Source organism: Aulostomus chinensis, chromosome 17, assembly GCF_037954235.1.
Source record: "Aulostomus chinensis isolate RoL2024-O1b breed Wild chromosome 17, RoL_Achi_v1.0, whole genome shotgun sequence".
NCBI classification, from domain to species: Eukaryota; Metazoa; Chordata; class Actinopteri; order Syngnathiformes; family Aulostomidae; genus Aulostomus; species Aulostomus chinensis.
The window spans coordinates 14788027-14812425 of record NC_141336.1 but is presented as its reverse complement, the minus strand read 5'-3'; the positions used below and the strand labels follow the sequence as shown (position 1 = coordinate 14812425).

General features: G+C 42.1%; 1 protein-coding gene across 1 annotated transcript in view; it reads right to left on the bottom strand.

Annotated features, from left to right (window-relative positions):
- The window catches only part of spred1 (sprouty related EVH1 domain containing 1), a 37127-nt gene that overhangs the window by 8349 nt on the left and 4379 nt on the right, over positions 1-24399 (bottom strand). Inside the window, exons 2-4 of the mRNA XM_086182991.1 lie at positions 12056-12332; positions 6456-6624; positions 2250-2296 (exon numbers count right to left, since the gene is read on the bottom strand). Coding sequence (XP_086039117.1) covers positions 2250-2296; positions 6456-6624; positions 12056-12332 — 493 coding nt within the window. The remainder of the gene's footprint in view (positions 1-2249; positions 2297-6455; positions 6625-12055; positions 12333-24399) is intronic.

The following is a 24399-nucleotide window of genomic DNA, read 5'->3' as shown; positions in this document are numbered from 1 at the left end:
GAAGTTTAAAAACAAGACAAAAAACATGGAGGTACCACATAATTTTTGGCAGCCGGTCATTACAGCTTAGTAGGGTGTTGTGCAACTGAGTTTTATTCATGAGTGAAATGTGTTGCATATAGTGAACGTGTTGTGTGTGTCTGAGGGAGAGGAAGAATGTGGTTTGCTTGTGAGTGAAGGGCACACAAGTGGGTGCTGAACCTCAGTGGACAGGATGTGGGTGGAGGGGACCATCTTGAGCACGCGCACACGCACGCACACACACACACACGCACACACAAGCCCAAAATTCTAATTCTTTTAACAAAGCAAGGCTAACATGAATTCCAGTAACTACACGGACTTCCAAGATCTCCCAGCGATGCCTGAATTGAATTTATACAAGAATGAACTGTAATGCTCCATGTTGATGAAGTAGTGGCGTTTGTATTCACACCAAGGTCACAGCCAATCAGTGCAGGTGTGCTGCCCTCTACACACATTTAAGACCTGAACAGTGATATTTATGTATTCCCTGTGAGCCTGTATATGTGCAAAGGGGCCACACTCTATTATCATATCAGCACAAACAGTACAGTGACTTCATGGTGGACCTTAACACAAGGTAGCAAATGTTGAACTTGTGCTCTGTTGCTATTTGCTAGCTCTCTGGCTGCAGCACTTGCTACTGGTTCACTTCTCTTTCTCTGTAGCCCAGGTCTCCGACCGCAACATTCGGATGCCAAATCACCATGGTGACACCCTTGGTGGCTCACTCACTGAACCTTATGAACACCCCCTTCAAACCCCCTCCCGCTCCAACCCCCCCTGCTGCCTAGCAACAGCAGTGCCATTGGATTTCCTGTATGTTCAGGCTGATCCTTTAAAGAGGAACTTCGCCACAGGAACAGGAACGTGTCTCCCTACTTCACGGCTCAGTCAGGGCGACAGATACTAGAGGAGGTCAAGAGTGATGACAAGCCAGTGGCAAACGCATCGCTGAAAACTAATAAGCCTTAGGAGGTACATCAGGTTTACAACAGAAAATAAAGTCTTTGGTTCCTGACTACTGAATGCACCAAGGAAATTATGAAATTGAAAAGGTTCCTATTTGATCTCCCAGCAAAACAAAATTTGTGACATCACAACTAATTTGGTTTGGTATAAAACTTGTGCAATTGTGATATGGAAACCAGTCCAGTGCCGCAAGTTGACTTTTCAGGGGAGGAGACATCTGGTATCAAGCAGTTAAACAAACATTTTTCATATATCACTGATTCTGGGTTTTTCAACGTGGAAGATGAACTTGATGTGAAGGTATTTTAACAAGGTCCATTTGAGATACATTTGGATTGAAACTCAACTGTAGTAGATTGCCATGTAAAGGAGTTTAGTCGACACTTCTCTTACACAGTGCCAACAGTAACATGTTTCACAAGTGAAGACCTCATTGCAAAACCAGTGTATTAGATTTCATGACTGCATGCAGAGGTTGCCATATACCTGCTATTCAGTGTGAGTAGAACTGCCTGTCCGCTCATAAATGAGTCTTTTCACCTACTTTGTAATCAAAAGTACAACAGGTGACTGACGCTCATGTAACAGGCCTGATATCTAAAACAAATGAACAAGGGTGTGTAGGCTTGAACTGTATACCTGCCAAAGAATACCTAACTCTTAATCACACAGGCCCAGGGTCAAAAGACTGCCACATGCCAGAAACAGGACAGAAATATATGTATATGTGCGCAGAATTCTTCACACGCACCTCAGAAAGGCTAATCCTGTTGACCGTGAAGACACAACTGTGAGATCATGGAGCACTTTCACCTGCTGTATTTTTGATATAGGCATTAAGTAATAGATTGATGGAGACAACTAAGCCTGCCTTAGCACTTTAGCTGGCCAACAACCAGCTTTACTTCACAGTCTGGCTGACACTGGTTAAACACCTGTAAATCTTTAGGAGCAACAGTCAGAAAACAAAGACAGGTGTCAGCCGTAGCCTGGGACACATCAGGGCTCAAACATGCAGCTCAGATTATAGCTACGACCTGCCTGGTCTCTAGCATGCAAGAAGAGCTGAGGGATAACTTTATAGTGCACAATACATGTTTTTAATGTATTTGTAAGAAAAATGGATAAGTCCTCACAAATGGGACACAAGCAAAAGACATTATACAGCTCAAAGTCATCAAGAACAAACAGTAAACACACAAAATACACGTGTACTTCCAGAAGAAGATGATTTCGGCTTTAGTCTCACTTACTGGTAGTCCATCCTCAGAAGTATCCCCTTCCACGAACGACCGACAACCTGGAAGAAGGGAAGATAAAAAGATTATAGTGCTGACTTGGTCATTTGCTCGCTTCAATTTGGACAGTGTACCTGAAGTCAATATAGCTTAAGAGGCTCCAACAAGCTTAGAACAATAAGGTGATACAGCACATGGAAGTGCATCACCAGGTAGGGTGTGTGTGTGTGTGTGTGTGTGTGTGTGTGTGTGTGTGTGTGTGTGTGCGGTGCAATGTCACGGGATGGTGACATCCCGTTCTAACCCATTTATCTGCTTGCATGCAAATATATGCTATCATCAAGATATTTCTATATTAACTCCCTACTTACTTTGAGTTTTATTTTGTAAGGATAAGACTTCTGCTTTCCTCTTACTTCTGCCAAACAGGGAAATGAAAGCTGCTTCGTGTCAATAGGACAAATATGCATGCCTAGAATAATGTAACCCTGACCTCGGCTAAAACACTGTGTACCATTTCCACATCCAAAACACCTCATGTGCAGATGCTAGACTCGTAGGTTGTGTTTCAGGTCTCAGTTGTGACCGTGTCATGGATTTTCATTACCTGACACAAGGCCTCTGAGGGAAGTGTAAGGCTGTACTAGCAAAAGCGAGTGCTGATATCGCTGACATTTTGCCCCAAATTTAAATTTTGTTAAATTTTTTTTTCTGTTAAGGAGTATTTTTATTCAATTCAGAATGGTGTTATTGACTTAGTTTCCAATGAAATATGTGTCAGTACCCTGTGTTCAAGGCATAAAATTAATCCAAACCAATAAAAGTAACAGCATTACAATCATGTCAAACTACAGTATACTGATACGCAATATGTGAGCTAAATGTAGGACTCATTCTACCCCCACAATCACGGTCAGTGGATTTATCTAGCTGAAATGTTTTCCGATTTTCTCTCCTATGTCATACACGACCCCCTGAGGTTGAACGTTCTTCTTGGAAACCCTGTGATCAGTCAAAAGAGGTGTTTCACACACCAGAGTGCGAAAGAAATGAATAATGCACCGCTTTCAGTGCTCACATTTTAATTGTGTCAGATTAAATCGGTCAAACACACAATACTGTTTATCTTTAGGCATTTTAGCTACTGCTTCATAAATGCAAAATACTGTGTTGACTGTTGAAAAACTGCTCATGAAAATGGTTGAGAGCTCAGTCAGTGTGTTTCTTTTTCTTTTTTTTAAACTTTTCCTCACTTGTACAACTGGAAAGCAGTCAACAGGAAATGTGACGTCACTTCCAGTTCTGAGTTCTTTGAGTGATCACGTGTGACTCGAAGAATGTAGCTAGTATTGTATTTGTATTGGGTTTTAGTCAACACACAACACTTCGTTTTTAAGCAGCAGCCAGTATATTCATGTTAATAGAATACACAGATTAGTTTAACATGAGAAAATGGGAGTGCCATGGCAATGCTGCAGAAAACAATTAAAATCCAATGGGAACAAGGCATTTGCACCTGGGGAATCAGGAGGAGGTTCTCTTGAAAACTTTAGTTCACTTAATTAAAGAAGTGGTCTTGATGCTTGGAGGCATCAGTCAGCCTGTCTGTATTCACATTCAGGAAATACAGCAATACATGCTGAGATGTCTCTGCCACAAAGAGGACAGAAGGTTTCAGTGGACTTGTGTTAGACACAGTCTGTCCATCAGTCAGTCTCTGAATCACATGGAGAAAGGTGTTGTGTATGTGTGTGTGTGTGCATTTCTTCACTACTGGGAGAAAAAGGCTTTCTGCAGCACGACTCTGGCAGTGCTGGGCCGCGAAGCTGCCTGAGCCATGTGCCCAGCGTTACCATGGCAACTGAGGACTGCAAGACTGATACACACACGTGCACAAACATACCCAGGCAAAACATATTCGCTCTCACTACCCCCCCTACACACACACACACACACACACACACACACGCGCATGCATACATACTCGCACACGCACGCACACACATTCATGCAGCAGTCCAGCAGCAGAACGACGCAACAGGAATACAGAAGAACCTGTCTGTCTGTGCTGGGGAGAGGCATTACACAACACTGACGGAATACAGAAGATGCCAGGAGAGAAAGGAGAGCAGAGAGAGGAGAGGAGAGGACAGAAGAGGACAGCAGGGGAAGGAGAGACAGAAGTGCAAGCGCCAGGGCAGTGAAACTCACCATCACCTGCAGTAGTTGGAACATTTACTAGGGGACAACAACTGAGTGAGATGCTCAACCTTTCCCACAGTGTTTGTGAACTAGGGTGTTGCAACAATATTGTATCAATTGCTCTAAACTAGGTTTATAAAATGTCAAATTACAGTGGAAAAATCTCAAATCTAACTTCATGAAGGTGTCCAATGTGTTATCTTCCAAATATCTATCCAACAAGCAATCCTAAATCCACTAATACCAAAATAAAAGGCTTTCAAAAAGCAAACACATTTGATCGCATGAAAGCAGTGCATTTTGTTGTTAATTAACTATTAATGATGTCCAACTGCAGTAAATTTATTAAAAACTTCAGCACCAATGTTAACTGTGTCCATATAACCACAGCAGAGAAAATGCACACTGTTGTGACTCCCTTTCAGTGTGACTGTTAATGTTTGTCACAGCAGCTTAGAAAAACATACACTGGATATATTGAACTTACTTACAGGCCCCTGATTGTGCATTGGGGTCCACTTATTACCACTGTTTTATTGTAATTCTTTGTTTTCCTCCATTTGAAACAGGGCTGGAAAGCTATTTTGTAAAGCCACTCAAACTTGTTGTAGATGATTTACCTTTTACCTAGACTTTGTGTGGCCCAGGAAGTTCACATCCAAGATAAGCGACTGTGAGCAAGAAGCTACTGATGCCCAGCAGTGATAATCCTTTATGATATATTCTGCTGTACCTCCTCCATTCTCCCCAGGGTTTCCGGGTCTAGGGAGTAAAGGAGATTATAGCTCCCTAGCCAGCAAGGCAGCCTCTTGCGTAACATGGCGCTTTGTGGCAGACTGCTGAGCTGGCAATTCTCCTGCTAATTGGATGACTTTGCAACCTCTGGCACTGAAGTAAAAAATAATGCTTATCAGGACCCAAAGCTGCAAACTCAACCAAGACACCCAACTCCGCCCAAGTTTAGTGTAAAAATGTGGGAATGTTGTACTGTAATGGGAACATCAGATTCAGATAAATGCTTTTTTAGTTGTCTCTGGTTAATCTAAAGAAAATATGTGACATAAGAGAAGTGTTTTCCTTTCAATCCAGACCAGAGGTTTGGTTCTTTTGTGCAAAAAATGGCAACATGTCACAGAGTCCTGTGGATTTTGCTGCCATCCATGTTTTGGCGTTATTGTGGCAAACATGCACTGGTTCTCTGGGAGGTTGCCAGATGAGTGCTGGACAGAGAGGTGCTAAGTGGAATAGCACAATGGACTGAAGCTCCTGGTCAACAAAGTGACATGTAGTTGTGATGTTGTTTTTGTTTTTGAAGAGTCTAGCAGCACTGTGATCTTTGGCTGTGAGCCAACCGTGGACACAGCCAGGCGCTTGTTCTTAATGTGCTAATACAGTGTAGTGATTGCATTCAACTATTCCAGTTTTGTTTTGTTTTTGTCTTTTTTTTTATCCTCATTTTAAAAGCTAGCAAAGCTGTTAGCAGGATGTGAATTCAAATAAACGAATGTAAAATATTCCCAACAGCTAACTGGCTAACATTCTAACTGACCAAATAAAAGTTGTTGTTTTTTAAAATTTTTAATGACAATCAGTCCTTGGCCAGTGTAGTGCTGCCCTGCCACTTGTTACAGGAAGAAGAGAATTAATCTGAGTAGTTGGCACTGATAAGATAACACAGGAAGGGTCATCAATCACTTATCAACCCGAAGACAGATGCCAGGTCGGCCATTACAAGCCAATGAAAATTTAGTACAAATGTTGCAACATTTAAACATGTTCATCCAGATTATTCTACATATTTTGCTGCGTAATGCACTGCCATTACGAAAGGGTGAGATGGAGTAGTTAAAAAAAAAGAGAGATTTCTGTGGGAAACACTAGCTGATGTTGATCGCTTGATTCAAATTTCTTTGAGTAAACTTTGAACTGATCGTCAAATCTTTAATAAACACACATGCAATCAAGCCCTTGCTTCATACACACACACACACACACACACACACACACACACACGCTCACCTTGGTTGATGTCCTCAATGGCTCTGCGTACACCCCGGTCAAAGGCACGTGCATCAGCGGGGCTCTGGAAGGTCAGTCCAAACTTCTTATCATTGATCCTCCAGTGGTGGAAGATGGGGTTGACCTTGTTGTATACTAGGCCTTTCTGCAGGACACACTCCAGCACCACCTGAAAATACAGACGCATCCACACACACATAAGACGAATGTGAGCGAATTACAATTACAGATGAGATCACAAAATTGGTTGTTTCCCTACAGACCCCAGTAATGCTAGAAAATTAATGTGGTAGTCCCACTTGTCAAACTGTAGTTGAAAGTACGAAGTACTGGAAGCTGTCGGTATACCATCGTTTAAAAAAAAAAGGTCAGAGGATGGAACTCACTGGGAGAGGAGAGATGTAAATCCTTCATCTTACTCCTCACCCTAAGCTCTTTAAATGTGTCACATTCAATCATTCCAGCAAAACATGAGCAAGGGAAAAAGAGAGTAAAGAGAGAAGTGGCTTGCAACTGGAACTAAACATAACTCCTGAGTTTCTAAAATAGAAAGGAAAAAAATGACTGAACCCAATAATTTTATATATTTTTTTAATTTGTAAAACATATTTAAAATGGTGGGGTTTTCATTACAGATGATGATAAAGTTGGAAAGCAGCGGTGGTGGCAAAGAAGGGGGGGGGGGGGGGGCTCAGTATTTTTTGGATCCCAGGCAGTGAAAGTGTGCGGCAGAGGGAGACTGTATTTCCAAAGCCTATTATTAATCAGGGCTACTGGGCCGCCTCCTGGCCTTCCTCTAGGGCAGATTAAATGAAATGAGAGACAGCCATTACAGTCTTTGAGGTTTTGACAAACATGCACAAGAGTGACTTGATGGGTGTGAATGTCTGAGCATGCGCATGGCAATCTACAAGAGAACAGCACACACAGACTGGAGTGACAAAAAGCTCAATGAAGGGCTGCTACACAGAGCATCTTTGGTGTAAATGCCTTGTCAGAGGATAAGGGTCACAAAACCACACTCAACGACTGAAGGCAGATTGTTACCCCCCCCCCCCCCCCCCCCAATAAAACTTGGACAAAACAGTAGAACAGTCAACATGCACTATTTAAGCAGTTGATACATGGCACCTGTACTAGAAGGTTGATGATATGTGATATGTGTGTTTCAGCAAGGGGAGCACAGTCACTCAAGCACACAGGTCTACATTTCAGTCTGAGACAGAATTGCTGGTTTGCCTTAAAGGTTTGGATGTGTACTACACCATCATTTTTCAGCATGAGAAAGATGTCCCAGTTGCCTACATGGCTCCCAAAGAAAAGCTGGGGCAAGGGCTAAGCCTGTGTGTTTACCCAGAGCCAGTGGATGAGGGGAGGGAAGAAGAGAGGGATGGATGTGAGGTGGATGGTGTGGTGGTGGTGGTGGTGGTGGTGGGGGTGTATGTGTGTGCAAGTGTGAGTGTCTGTGCTTCTGGGGTTGATTGTGGAGGCGAGACTGAATGGAGCCGGAGCAGGTAAGGTGAGCACGCAGCAAGGCCAGCAGAGGAGGAAGTATCACAGTTGCATGGAAGGACGATACTTAACACCGCATTCCACTCTGTGCTCAGAGAAAAAAGAGAGGAGGAGCCTCCCCAGCAGAGAAAGAGATACAAACAGAACGGAGGCTGAAGATGTTAGGTGCGGAGAGGGGACAGACAGAGGTGAGACGTGCAGAGAGTAGTGAAGAGATAGCATGAGAGGGTGCTAGAGAGATTACATCAAGAACCCCACAAGTGGCAGAAATCTGATTAGAATGCCTTTACACAGAGAATCAGCCTGATATTGACATTTCCATCAAAAACATTAAATAAATGTAGAAGCGCACTGTAATTAATGGATACATTGTAGTGATTGTAAAGGAATAAAAAAATATCCGCACTGAGCATAAATTATTTAGGTATGCGTAAACAATATAAAATACAGGAAGTGTGACGAATCATATTCACTCAAAATCAAGCAAAGAATTTCCAAGTTCAATGGAAGCCATGGCTTGATATTAAATGGGTTATAGATAACAAATTATATTTTGCCCAAAGCCGAAGAAGCAAGCATAAATAGCAAAAATAAAACAACAGAAAAACAAAACAGCCTGCAGCGTGGGTCCTTGCCCAAAGGAAATGCCATTTTCACTCAGCCTGGACTACAACACATCCGCAGCTGTATCAACTCGAGGGACACAGACACTATGAAAGACAGGAAGCAAGGATGACTAGCAGAGAGCTTAGCCAGATATTTGTCATAATCCAAGAGCCAGTATCGTAAGTAACCATCAACAAATTAGATCTGTAGTTTTTAAGAGAATCTGAGTGACAGAGGGCGGGAGAAGGAGAGCAAGAGAGCAAGAGAGAAAGAGAGAGAGAGAGGAGGGAGGGTGCAACGAGGAGAGTGATTGGTAGCTATATGGAGAGCCAGCTGAGTCATCACCAGTACACTCTGTGCCGCATCACTGCGCTTATAGACAGATCCCATCCACCTCTCTTCCGTCAATCTGGCTCCACCTCTGTTTCCTGCTCTTTGACTACAGACATCTCTTTCCATGATTCCTTATCTCTTATGCACCCCAATCACCTCTTCATGGCTGCCAGCTGGAAATTTGCCCCTTTTTCTATGAAGCACTTATCCATTTTCCTCTATCCGGTTACCGGGGACAGGGCAGATCAATTTCTCTGTGAATTACTCCTAAAAAATGATTAAAAAGAAAACACAAACTGAAACAAAGCTCAAACCACGTTTTTTTCCCCAATTTTAATATTAGAGCATAATTATAGTCTGCCACTTATAACTGAAATCAGGTGATGCTACGAGAACAGAATTCACCCTGTATGTGTTTCTGGTATGGCTAGCTTATTCATAAGGGTTTGGTCTGTGGCTGTTGTTTTTATTGGACTCGTCACTTCGTCCCTCCTCTTCTGTCTGCTTTCATTGATGCCAACACCCTGGTACTGGGTGGCATCCTGACAGACCTACATATGGCAAGGTGTTTGTTGTGGTGACTGAGAGTCAAATTTGGCGGTGATAGGGGTGTTTTACCACATCCAAGAACAGTCGCTGGGGTCTCTGAGCCATGTCTATACCCTGTCTGAATAACAGCATTCCTGTTACACCCTTTCCTGTGCCACACACATGCTTGGATAGCAACGAGCAAACAGGTCAAAAACACACATCAAATGTTTTCAGTCAAAGAAGATAAAGTAGGTGATTTAAACGCCCTGATGTACACCAAGCCCCCTCATGTCAGATCATCTAAAGCCACAAGACTCTTGTGCATTATGGTGGATTCTTCCCTCAGTTCTCTTTCCTCACACCCAGATTTACACTTTCATTACCACAGACCCAGGATTATCCCAGTGCATCTACTGGATCAGTTTTACATCTACAACACAGCAGGGCTGTGTGATAAGATGGTCACAAGCTTTACATCAACTACAGCAAAAGCCTTGAGGATTAGAATGGCAACATACAATGGCTTCAATGTTTTTCTTTGATAGTGAAGAAGCAGATTGATCAGACAATATGCAACGCATGTTTGTTTGGTTTGTTTTGGTTAGGTATGAAAAAAAATGCACACAAAAATGAAAATAAACCATCAAGAATGATGAAGCATGTTTCAAAACTGTGATACACATCCTGTAAAATCAAGTCAGCGACTAAAGTTAAAAAAAAACCTAACATGTCTTAAACACACTGTAGACGCAGGATCGCATGATGCGCTCCTCAATGGTGTACATATTCTGAGTACTTATGTCTTCATGTGATGCAAAGGTAAAAAGTTGACAGCTTTGCATGGTGACAAACATGGTCCATGTAACTGTTCCAAATGATTACAATGAACATTGCCATGCTCACATTACGCATCAGGGATGGAGGACCTGGTGTGTTTCAGGCTTTACACTGAGACTTCAGGATTTTGACACCACGAATAAATTATGCAGTGTCACGCTCTTGAGTGATAATCCCAAGTTTGAGAAGTGTCTCAAAGCTGCATCCCTTGTCTCACTTATGAACAGACGGGATAAATATTGCAGCCTTTAACTCCAGCTGAACACTCCCAGCTGATTCAGGTCAACTGATATCCAACACTTGGGTGACATTCCAGTCAATTCCTTTTAATTCAAGTGATTGTTTAAACAAATAGTTACGTCACATATCCCTTCGAGTGTGGACGTCTGTGCCAGGGATCATTTAGAAGGAGACAAAGCACTTATGTAATTCTGAATAGAACTAGAGTCTCACTCAGAGAGCGCATACCTCCGCCAAGGCAATATGACTTCATTGAGTCAACTTTAGTGCTAGCAAGAACAAGCAGGTGCAGATAGATCTTGAATAAACACAATACTTGATGAAATCCCACTGCAAAGACCATCAGGCATGAAGGAGGGGTGGAGCATGGTCAATCATGATTCAAAGCTGCTTTCATTGTCAAACTAATTTACGAGTTTTTCACTGTAAACAAATAAACAAACAAATAAATAAATAAATAAATCGCATCTATGCCAGGAGAATGAGGTGATGGTGTGATGGCATGTGAAACTTTGTGCCAAGAACATTTTCCTGATTTTATTTAAGGACAAGTTTTTAACGCTTATAAAAAGGTAGGTCTGTATACTGTACTAATTACAGGAGTGAGTAGAAATTTATAGACCCTATTCCATCCTTTAGGTCACTTCCAAGCTCTAAATGCAGTTCCCACATCCTCCATCCATCATTCTCCTTTACTGAGTAATCTGCCCTTCTCCCTGATGATGTAATCATGTATCACAGCATCACGCAGTTCGCTCCTATTTTCAGATGCCTTGCGCTATGGAGGAAAGCCAAACAGCGACTTCCTGTGTGACTGTATGTGAGTGGGACAGAGAAAGAGGTTCTGGGAAAGGGGTGGGGGGCTCATTGTGAGCTTATCTAAGAGAATTTAAAACATCTCAGGTTGGAATATCCGAATGTGCTTGAAGAAAGCACACATACCAACTAGCAAGAGGTAATTCTTGTCATACCACTGCATTTTCTCTACACACGTGACAAATTAAAGGAAAATGCTTTAAGTGTTAAAGTGTCAGTCTGCCACAAACAACTGTAACTCTTGTACCCACTCATTACAAGAACATATTGAAGCAGATGGGTGCAGTAGCATAGGACCACATTGAGTGTCCCTACGATCAGATACAAACAGGACAACTTGCGCAAGCACTGCACGTGCTCACCAAATATAGACAACAAAAGATTGGGAAAAAATGGTGAGGTCTGACAAGTATCTGTTTCTGGTGGGACATTCATTTGTTAAAGACAGAATTTGGTGTAATCTATAAGACATCTCAGTGTGGTTTCTTTGAATGTGACAATGAGATCATGTTGCTCGGGGATATGGTGAAACAGGAGAAATGCATCACAAAGATTTTGTCCACAAATTGACAGCAACTGCACAATCCTATCAGGTCAATATGGATGAAAATCTCAGAGAGCACCTTCGTTAATAAATACCACACAGAATTAAGTCAATTCTGAAGCCAAAAGGGGGTCCAACTCAGAACTAGCAAGGTAAATTAGGAGACAAGGGTGTCCCTTACCAATTTATCTTTGAGCCTCTCGCCCTTGATGTGGAACTCCACAGCAGTTGGACTGGGACTGGGACTGGGGCTGGGACTGGGACTTGGACTGGGACTACAAGGGCTGAGGTTGCTGCTGCTTCCTCTGCTGCCTCCACTGTGGGTGCTGTTGCTGTCCTCCGCCCGGCTGACCTTATAGACGGTGACACAGCTAAGGCCTCCACCCCCCAGGGGAAGCCACCCACCGCTGGAGTCATCCCGCGTCATGACCACTGCTCTCACACGCGCATAACTGTCACTGTAGAGGAGGAAGGAAGGAGGAGAAGGGAGGAGGAATAGGAAGGTGAAGGAAGATGAAGGGAGGGAAAGAGAGCAAAAAAATACTCTTAGTCAGTAATAAGTAGTTACTTTTTTTTCCATGAGGGTCCCACTCCTTCTTTGGCAAAACCCTATAACAAGCTAGATGCTACAAACAGATGAAACAAATATATACTGAAGAGAGACATATGGAAAACAATGTAAGTAAAAGAGCTTAAAGTAAAAAAAAACACTAAACACCCCATTTAAGATTTGTCAAAATTAATGTTAAGATTCAACACAGACAATGTCAAACTGTAATCTTGTTGATTAAAAAAGAAAAAAAAAGAAAAACAATCAAGTTCATAGGCAGATTTGATAAGCAGGATGAAATATATGGTTGATGTTCAGTAATTTTAATAGATGGTTCACAATACAAATACAACTAAACCAAAAAGCTACAATATAATGTCAGCAATCAAATGCTGGATTATTTATAATTTGTCTGCAGTGTATGATACAATAGATTACTTGTTACTATTCCTCATACACTGAATTAGTACTCCTGATTTTCAAAATACTAATTCAGTATATGTTTAACTCTAGCCAGAGGGTGAGTGACCATTTGGCCAAGTTCAGGCTCTGTCCACTGCTGATTTCCAACCTTTCACCTAAAGCAGCAGGTCTTCAAACTAGAAAACAAACGACAGCATCTCTGACTCACATCCTTTTATTATTCCTCAAATGATGGTGAAAGGTGAATAATGGGAATAGGCTGACCAACCATAAAGAATGATTCTTAAAATCTAGAACATAACAGCAAAAGAAGAAACATGTCTACCGCAATATGGCAACTGATTCACAATAGGTGCACCTATCAAGAGACATTATCAATTATTAATAACACATGATAATTCCATATCCATTTGTCCCTCATTCAATCTTCCATTTGCTCACCACCTCCCTTGCTTCTCTTGTCTCTTAACTTGGAGTCAGATGTTTCCTCGATTAGATAACAAAACTGCATTGGGCCACCGGAAATGACAAAGGTCAGGGTGTGCTGAGGGCAGCATTTTGCAAAAACCCCTGGTAACATATTAAAGACTGAGGGAGGTCTGAGCATTGACAGAAATCGGCCAAAAGAGCCAAGAGTGTGACTGCTGGATGTCTTCTAGTGACACGTTGCTCTGTAGCTGATGACCTATGAAGACGAGGTCACAAAATCTGAAAAGTTCATTAAAGAATTTCTTCTGGCAGTGGAAAAAATAAAATATGAAACAGTGATTGAGGTACAGAAATGTCACTGTCTGACAAAGGGTAATATATGACATAGTTAAATAGTAGCTCCTGCTCTAAAAGGCCAATGGCTGTATCCTCCCCCTCATTGCCTTTCCCCTCTAAATCTTGTCTGCTCAATACAGTAACCTTTGGTCTCCTGCCTTCCACACCCTTGGCAAAGCTTGGTGCCCAGGTTATTGGTTAGTAATTAATCCAAGAGTCTGAGAGAATCTGGAGATTTTTTTCTTCAAATGCTGATAACATGGCCCCATGGGATTGGGTAACCATATTTGCTCATAACACTGGAGAAAAAAATCCTCATGTAGCTGAAGCCCCCCCCCCCCCCCCCCCCCCCCCCCACACACACAACAATCCTACAAAAAACTTTAATAATCTATTTTAAAAGACAGATTTGCCAGCATTAAGGCCACATACGCCACAATCCTCTCTCCCCTGCAATTGGCTAAAAGTGTTTTTTTTTTTTTAATGGAACAAATTGTAAATGATATTAACTATCCCTACACAAATTCACACTCCAAACCAACAGGGGGCAGTATATTACCCTAAAACCAGTGTGTCCACCATTATAGTGACAAAGAAATGCTATCTTCCTTAGTGTGAGCTGAAGACAAAACTCTCAAATTAAGTGCACATTCCAAAATTCAGTGAGTGGGTTAGTGAGTGAAAGAATGACACCGGAACAGTTGGCGTGGTCTGTTGTCGTGTATTTTATATCCTTCTTCATCTTTCCTTGACTTGACCCCCCTCTTAACTCCTCAAATCAAATCAATCAAAAACAATACTTTGCTTCTATCGAATGGCTGTAAAATCCTTTAAATATCCAATAATATTTTGGCTGAGCTGTACACTCTACTGCCAGCTGACAGTTGATGCCATGGCAATTAGGACTGCCCCCTTGATGATTCGAATCAACAGCCAAGAGGCCCGATGGTTGACTTGAATTTGTCAGTCTAATCACTGCTACAACTTGAGTCTCACAGGTAAAACATGGGACTTGTGATGGTTGTTATGAGAGTCTAGTGTGGTGCGAGGCCTGGACTAGTGGGCTAATGGTGAGGATAACTTTTCCCATGGTGTACTGAAAACAAAAGTCCCTCCCCCCTCCTCCTGCTAAGTCAATGCATCAAGATGAAGTGCCAACTCTCAGCAGAATGAATATAGTGTACAGCCCTACTGTCAGTCTAGCTTTAATCTCAGAGCCCCCTCCCAGGTGGAGGTCAACATCAGATATACATTTTTTTTCCTTTGTCGAAGGCTGCATGATTCTGGATGAAATGAGAACCACATCAACGTCCTCTCCTTCAGTTCACTTAGATGCAGCAGCTTCATGAATCTGACACCGAACATGAAAACAATCAGCTTCCGTCTCTTGTCCCCTCTTACACGTTATTGATGTCTGTGTGGTCAGGGGGGGTGGGGCACAGATTTTCTGTTGACATTTTCTTGGCCTTCACATCTTTGTCATAGAGTGGTTTGTGGCAACGTTTAAGGTGATTATATAAATTTGTGGCATTATCCTGTGGTGCTGCTACTATAGCAAAACACTGCTTAGAGTGAACGTGATTTTGACTTTCATCGTCTTGTCTCAGCCTATAAAACTCCCACACCACCACAGAGGAACTTCTTTTTTTTGGGGGGGTACAAGCTCAGTGGGTTTGGTTAGACTCCTCATCTCATTCTCACCACCATCAGCTGGGTTTTATTCTGGATTCATTTTGTCATATTTATTTGTCCTTGCACAAACTCTCTGTCATTCGCCGGTGTCTCTTGCTGGGTTTATTTTGCTTATTTTTGGTTTCTGCTGCTCTGGATCATGTGCTGTAACACAACATTGGCATTTGTTAAGGGAGAAAGACAGAGAGCTCATATTGATGCAGCTGATGTCCCTGATATAAATGTAGCAGAATTGTTATTTAAAAGATTTGATCCCACAGAGGTACGCATTGAAATAATAATTCCATTAATTGTGCAGCCTCTGTCACTCTCATCATAATTCCAAAGATGTTTTTGAATAATATGCTGATAATATTTCAAATAATATGCTGTGAGTATAGATAGAATGTATGCATGCCATAACAAGCAACGATTCTGATTAAGTAGGACTGTCTGAGAGTATGCCTGGAAAATAAAAGATCCAGAATTTCTTGAATTACAAGTATTATCAATCTTCACACTGATTGACCTCAAATTCTAATTTTGCCATTTTTCTATTAAATGTTGCTCCAGTAAGTTCAATGATAATGTGTTTCCAAAAAAAACAACTAACGAACAAAAAAACAACCACATCTAACCTCCCTTGAAACCTCTGAACACCACCCTTCCAGGTTACACCTTTTGCAGAGGCAGAGACACTATTCTTAAATTTACACAAGAACCCTGGCCATGTCAGAAAATGCATTTTTAGTCATATAACAGGCAGTAAAAGAGGCTGCCATTACACCCGTCTATGGCCCCCAATAAAGGATATGGGTGATGGGTGCAGGAGGGGCTGTCAGTCAGGCAGGGGTCCCTAGGGTGAACAGAAGGCAGGCGGTGGTGTCGCTCAGCCATGACCAGGGCACAATGACCAGGGCCTGACCCTTCAGACCTAGCATCACACACATGCCAGCAACAAGGACACTCACAGGGAGGGGGGCAGGGCCCTGAGAGGAAGTGAAGTGGACAGTATATGAGTTTTGTTGTTTTTTTTGTTTGTTTGTTTTTTACATCTGGCAAACCATGCCCGTGTCAGCCCTATTTTAAGAATAAAAGAAAAGTCTAAATGATCTTTAACATCTACAGAACACATCTAGAACCTGAAGACCAATAACTCAATTGACAACAAACATACTAAATCCACTTTAACAAAAATTTGAAATTAAGGACATAAAAGGTTCTATTCCTTAATTACATTTATATTTGCTTGTATCTATTCTTAAAGGGGAAAAAAAAAGAAGTGGTCCAAAAGACATTTGAGAATTTTAGGTTCGGATGGTGGAGACAAAGGCTGTCCTCCACGCCCCTTGCTAGGAGCACACAGTCGACTGGACACACAATTGAGAGCGGAAGCAGATCAGCTGGCCTGGGCCTGCAAACAGCCGAGAGAGGGGGGAGGGAGAGATAGAAAGAAAAGAGCCCCCATTCCAAATTATTCCAAGTTATTCTGCTGGATGACTGACTTCATTTCCGACCAAAAGCAGGAGAGAAAACCAGAGAGAGGGGTGAGAGTGTAATGGAGGACTGTGGGGGAGGAGGAGGAGAAGGAGGAGGAGGAAGAAGAGGAGGCGGCCATGGATGGGAACAGGGTGGAGACCAAGGTGACAGTCAACAGCTCCCAAATGCATGTGAATAAGGCCTTTTCTATTCACAAAACAGGGATGTTCACAGGCTTTTATGGCATCTATACGATATGACTTTAGCGACAGGAGAATTAAGCATAATAGCTTGCCATTTCAAAGATAATTTAAAGTGAGAAGAGAAGAGAAGAGAAGAGAAGAGAAGAGAAGAGAAGAGAAGAGAAGAGAAGAGAAGAGAAGAGAAGAGAAGAGAAGAGAAGAGAAGGCGTGATGGGGGAGCACATGCAGGCCAGGCAGACCTGGGCCTCGAGGCCGGCTGCTATAGTGTGTGGTGGAGAAGGGGGATCCTGGGACAACCATTTCCTAAGTGGACAAAGTGGCCGTTTGTCTACTGCTCCGGCCCATGGCTCACTAGGCTCCAGCATGCCATCATGCTTTGCTCCTGTCTCAGCCTTGGGCTTCCTACCCTAAAGGGGAGTGGTGGAGGGGAGGGCAAGGGCATGGGGGGCATTGAAAGAAACACAGGAGGGGGAGAAGAAGGGAAAGAGGAGAAGGAAGAGGAGGAGTGCAGAAGGAGAGGAGAGAGAAAGGATATGGCCTGAGCCCTGGGTGCTCGCCAAGTCACCCTCCCTTTACTCCGCTCCGTCTCCCCCTTCTACCAAACCCCTCCCCGGCTGCCTCTCTCTACACAATGGCTGCTTCTCTGCTGAAATTTCACGTTATTGGATCCCGGGCCTGGAGTTTTGTACTCCCACAATGTCCAGGCAGCGGAGCATGCTGCAGGGGAGACACACTCTGCAAGCTAAAAGCTGGAAAACCATTCCTCCTTTCATTAACATCAGAAAAGTCCCCCCTACCTCATTTTTTTCCATTGCCCCTTTTCCTCCCCATCTCTCCCCTGTATCAAAAACCAGAGGAAAGCTGTCAAGCTCCACTAGACCACTTTAGCTCGCAGGACTTTTGAAGGGAAAAAAATAATTAAAATATCATTGACAAAATAAACACAAGCTACTTAGCCCAATCCGATTCTGTAGATTATCCTCTGAGAGGAAAGCGACTACAAGGAAAGTGGAAGGGGGTAATGGAAGACGTGTAAAAGCTACACTGGCCGTGCTGTGACTCATTTTCTACACTCACTAAAATCTGTTTATATTCAATAGCCATTTATAAACTTTTACATGAGTATACAGCTATACTTCTCAATGAATAACTAAGTATAAAAATATCTTAGTTAAATGTATTACACGTGATCCATCTTTAATTTCTCTCTAGAACCAAACTCCAGACTATCAAAATGCAACTTGGAATCAAAGAGAATAAAGCACGTAGTTTCCTTCCCTGTGATCACGCCTCACTGAAGAAATAAATAACATGCAATCTGGGACTCAACAGTCGATTCCAGCAGTGCATCTAATCTGAATGGCGCAAACTAGCTAGCCAATTTAGCCACGGTTCAAATCCTCCAAATAACCAGTGGCAAACTGAAGGGCACAGACATACCCAATACAAACACAGATGTGACCTAACATGGATGCAAAGCAAATTATGACATAGGGCCAGAACAAGACACTTTTGAAGGGGCTTTCTGTTAGCCATTAACAAAAAATGCTATAATAATGGCAAAATGCCCCCCCAGAAACACCAACGGGCCGCCCGCGTCATAAGCCTGCTTTATTAGCTGCAGTGAAAACCAATACTTCAGCTATAGAAAGAGAAGTGAAAGAGAAATTTGCCCTATCTCCTTCTCAACACCTCAGGCTGCTGGTGAGTCATCTCCCTCACAAGAACATTCAGCTTAGCCACCAACTGACTCAGGAAGAAAAAAAAATAGACACAGAAACAACCAACTCTGCTTCTGCACCACATATCAAAACTACACTACACTTCTACCTTTCACAAAAATTATCACCTGATAGGATGACAAATGACTCATGACCAATTCTGGTGCCATCCATCATGGACAGCAGTTTGTGGTCAACTTAGCCTGTAGCTGAAATCAAAGATAAACCTTAACATGTATGTAAATGCTCTCTTAAATAACATTTGTTATATTGAGTCTCTGCCTTGTGCTGATTCTAACCAACCCCTCTATTACTGGATTGGGCCTGCGACCCCAACGACAAAGTTTTAGGTGGCGCTGAGCTGTTGCACCATAAATCAAAAGAATCCCACATGTGTATCAAATGCCAAAAAAACTATTCTCAAACATCAATCAAAGCCACATACTGAGATGATCTTAATTTGAACCGCAAGCATTTGGAAAATTAAAACCTTGCGCTTGCCATTACCAAAAAAACAAAAAAGAGGAACCACAAATTTCAACTGCTGCGGCGTCTCTGGCCTGCTTTGATGTAAGAGAAATCTCAAGGGAACCGAGCATCTAATTGTCATAGTTACTCTAGAACGGGGGGGGGGGGGGGGGGGGGGCTTAGGGACAAGGCAGCCATCTAGCTAAAGGAGAAACCATCGAGACAACTCAGAGAAGCAAGATAGGCAGGATAAACCACCAAACCATGGCTGGCTCATGGCTGTTGGGAGAAACTGCTATGACATGATGTAAACTCTTATGGCATGCCCTGTTGTTGAATATAACATAACATCAAATAATCACCATAAATGTCAGACAGTAACCTATACGTCCAACTAGAAAGTCAATTAGATTCACAGTCACGGAGCTTCCAGCTGAACCCCCTTTACCACGAGGATTTGGAGGAATCAAAAAACAAAGTCTGATTCAAGTTCTAAATATAGCCAATAGAAAAGACTAAATCTCATCAAACGTTAACTGAGTACATACAAATACAGGCTCTTATATCACGCTGTTAAAAGCTTGACCCAATCATATATTTTTAATAATATGAAGCAACATTTGATGAAATGCAGTCATCTAGGATCAGGGCTTATCTCCTGCATGAACCACATATACTTGCCAAATGTTCTCAGAAAAAACACGAGTGTATGGGCAGTGCACAGAGGCACACACAGAAACCCCTTCCTGTTTTCAAAGTGTTTGGAAACTCAATCAAAGACACAAGGTTTGGGATTTACATCTGTGCCCTTTTATGTCTGTGGCCTCCCAGGAAAGAACCATCTCAGCCCAGCTGCAGCAAAGAGCTCACAACAAGGCCCAGCCTTCATGGTCCCGCATGCAGCACAACTGAAAACAATATCCACAATTGAGACACTTAGTGCTAAAAGCACTTCTTAGAGGCACTGAGATATGGTTTGTGAACATCAGAGGCCCTCCTTCCTTAACAAAGAAAAAAGACAAGGCTTGCTATCTAGATGTTGTGATGACAACTCAAAAAAAAAAAAATCCACAAGATTCTTTGTGTGCGTTAAACAGCCTCCATACACAGTGAGGGTCCACACCAGGTCTTTGTCTTCAGAAAAGTGGTTTAAAATATGCCCTGAATACACTGCTGACATTTACGCCAGTTTATGCATGTTCTTAAAATACTTAGAGGAAATGAAAATTATAAGAGGGAAGTGGCTTGGGTTTAAAATACACAGAATCCAGGCCCAAAACTGACCATGGGAATGGAACAGTCCACCACTATACAAGGACTGCTCAGTTTGTTGGCTTGTCTCAGTTACAGACAGTCCAAGGCCTCTGGTTGCACAGAGGATCTTTGTCATTAATCACACAAACAATAGGACAGCTTCTAGAACAAGCAGACGCTAGATTATTAATATTCCCCGTACTAAATAACCTTTGACTTTATGAAACCTTTCACTCTAGCAAACTATTCCTATGCCCTAATCCTATTCAAAGTACCAAGTTGTTTCTACAATTTATGTTTTTGACCAAACGAAATGTAATAGAATGCAAGAACAAGCATAGCAACTAATAAAGTGTAATGTTTAAAGCGTTGTGTGTATGTGTTGAACAATGTGCCAATCATGTTTCTATGGCTGCAATCAGTGACTGATCTGCTATTAAAATGTTCAATGGATATGTTTACATCAGAACATATGTTTTAACAGCTGCTAAGTTAAGAGCCAGGAATATGGCCAAAACATCTATCACAGATGGTAAATAAACTTTTATATCATGGCTGGTGTTCTCATGGTATAATAATTGTTTCCAAAAATACATTCTCACAGTATTACGCAATTATCACTGTCATAATCTTGACTCAGTCTTTTTGGGTTTACATTAAGGCTGTGTAATATTACGATAAATATCGTAGTACAGTATAAAATTTGAAAGATATAAACATCTATTGTTTATATCGTAGTTGTTATAAAGAAGCTGCAGAACTGCTTTACCGCAATATTTTACATTCTCCACGAGACAGAATTTTAATTTTTTGTATTCTAAATTTTATATTCAAATAGCCAATGATGTTCATTGGTTGCACTATTGGATAAATTTCACTGCCTGGAATTGAATAGCATAGTTTGTTTACATATTATTCCCCTTATTTGTGTCAGTTCTCAATGTCATAAATAAAAGGAAAAAAGAGAAGTGTCTTTCATTCACAGGATTTATCAAAAAATAGTAATGAGACACTGTTGGCTTCTAAAACATTTTTTCATAGAATTTAGAGAAAACCTACTATATTGGGATATATATCGTTATCATCATATGAAATGACATACATAGGGGTCGAAGGTTTTCTCCATAATGCACAGCCCTAGTTTAAATTGGACAAATGAAGTAACCAGCTTAATTCAACTTTAAGTAACAGAGCTGGTGTGAGGGTACTGCTGCCAGGACCAGGACTCCATCCATCAGCTGGAGAAGCCCTTCACCTGGTCTCTTTATTTTGCAAAAGGGCGGACACAGAAGACTGCCTGCTACTTGAGGCCCATGCCACACTGCTTAGCCCCCTTGCATGAACAGGAGCCCAAGAACTGGTAAAACACTGTACAACAACACAGTAGTAATCACTAATTATCTAAAGGAAGTCTGGACCAGGGGGCTGCACGGTGGTGCAGTGGTTAGCACTGTGGCCTCACAGCAAGAAGGTTCCGGGTTCGAGTCCCGGCTCGGCCACGGGATCTTTCTGTGTGGAGTTTGCATGTTCTCCCCGTGTCTGCGTGGGTTCTCTCCGGGTACTCTCCACAGTCCAAAAACATGCACTTGGGGACTAGGCTAATTGAATACTCTAAATTGACCGTAGGTATGACTGTGAGTGTGAATGGTTGTTCGTCTCTCTATGTTGGCCCTGCGATGGACTGGCGACCTGTCCAGGGTGTACCCCGCCTCTCGCCCATTGACGCTGGGATAGGCTCCAGCCCCCCCGCGACCCTTAATGTGTAGGAATAAGCGGAAGATGACGATGGAAGTCTGGACCAGGTATGTCAATCCCAGAACTGTGGTTGTCTAAACCAATACCACTGAAATTCCAATGTGCTCAATACTAATACTAATTTAATTTTTTCTTTTTTTTGGGGGGGGGGGGGGGGGTTGCTTTGGTTTTGGGGGATACACACATACACACACACACACACACACACACACACACACACACACACACACACACACACACACACACACACACACACACACACACGGCAATTTCTTCTTGTTTGTTTTAATAAGAAGACAACTTTAAACTGGTGGGCACTCAGAGAGAATGTACCTCCGCTAAGGCATCTTGCTGACAGATGCTTGGAGAAAAAAAAAGCCATTGTTCGCCATACTAAAAAGCTCTTCCCCAAAACTGAATGGGTTCCCTCTTGGCCCATGGCACCCTCCTCCACAAAGTTTGGTAAAAATCTGCCCCATAGTTGTTACGTAACTGCAAAACACGGCATCAATGACAAAATATCCTTGCAAGGGACAAATAAATCAAGAGAGATTTTGATAATCATCTATTTTGGGGTAAATTAGACATCAGCACTATGAATTGCCCTGTGTATGAATGGTGCTATACAAATAAATTTGCCTTTGCTTTGCCATCAGATTAATCAACCAATCACAATATACATCAACCTCTGTAGCAGTTGGATTTAATCTCAAGACCCCGTGGGTATAGAGCCCTAATTTCCTCCATTGCTTGCCCCAGTAGAGGCAGTACGGAATAGCTCCTTCGATGGAAACACCATTCCCAGATATCAACTTGTGGACAAAAAACACAGATGGACTATCAATTACAACAAATGAACTACAAATCAAATTATTTGAAACTTGGAATTGATTAGACCTGCTTTGCCACAGAAACATCATTCTGTCCTCTACTTGGTAGAAACAAGATGATTTTACAACAATGAAACAAAGTTGGAGCATGTCAACACATCAGTTCGTGTTGGCAAACTTGGTGGCTTTAAACTCAAGGAGTCGCCAATGAAGCCAAATAATTTATCACCAATTTTCACTTCCTCGTGCAAAACAATGCCTCTAAAACCAACGAGTGCTGTGATCGTAGCATTGACATTTCTATGGGGTTTATCTCAGCTGAAACAGAATATTTTATATGTGCCCAGGTGGGGTCTGATACGACCATTAGGACCGACTCTCGATACCCCTTATGTTCTCTGACATATTTGTCAAGTAACAAATGTCACAGGTCTCTGTAAACCACTGTAGTAACAAGCAACACTTCCCAAAAGAATGCAGAAGCAAAACTAAAGACAAGTTCAGCTCAGCAGACTTCGTCAAAGGATATGATTTGCCGATAGCTTAGCTAGCTAGAAGTGTTCATGGAGGTCATATCAACACCCCAAATACTACTATCTATAAAAAAAACACACACACACACACACAAACGGTCCAGGAAATGATTTGGCTTAACATAAGGGCCACAGGATATCGTCAATTACCCAGGCCATAAAGCACTAGGCCTAACAGCTGAAGTAGCTGTCTCCCTTTGTCGTTTCATGACTTGATGGGGGTTGTTTAGGAGGAATGTGTTTGGAAAGCTCTGCAACAGGAATGGGAGTACAAAACAGCCCTCAGGTGATAAGATCACAACACCCACATGGCAGATAAAACGCTGAGCTGTCAAATCAATCAAACAGATAGGAAGAGGACACAGTGAGTGGAATCACTGAGGATCACCTGACTGGCAACAGACAATAACTACGGCACTGCAGGAATCTAAAACAATGAGGCCTTAACCTATACATGTTCATTTGAGTATAAAGGCAACCAACCTTCACTGGTAAAAAAAGGAGGAGTACTAAATTCACCTCTGCAAAATCATGCCAATCATTACAACAATTTGGAAGGTCACCTGCTCGCTCTCTTTTACTAACACAAAGTGAGGACAGTAATATTTAAACTGTTTAATGTTTTCAGAAGGAAAATGTAGTTTCGAAGGCAAAAACAAAAATGTCATCTATAAACTGCCCAACAATTATCCAGGAGAAGAATTTGTAAAAAGATGCTACTCAAATGTTACTTTGTGAAACGTATGAGAAAAGAAGAACTCCGACACTGGGTACCATGCACCACAACTGACGACTGCTCTTGTTTAAAATTAAAAAAAACAACATGTCATCAGCTGAGACAGACTGCCCCCCCCCACCCGTTTGCCCCAGCAG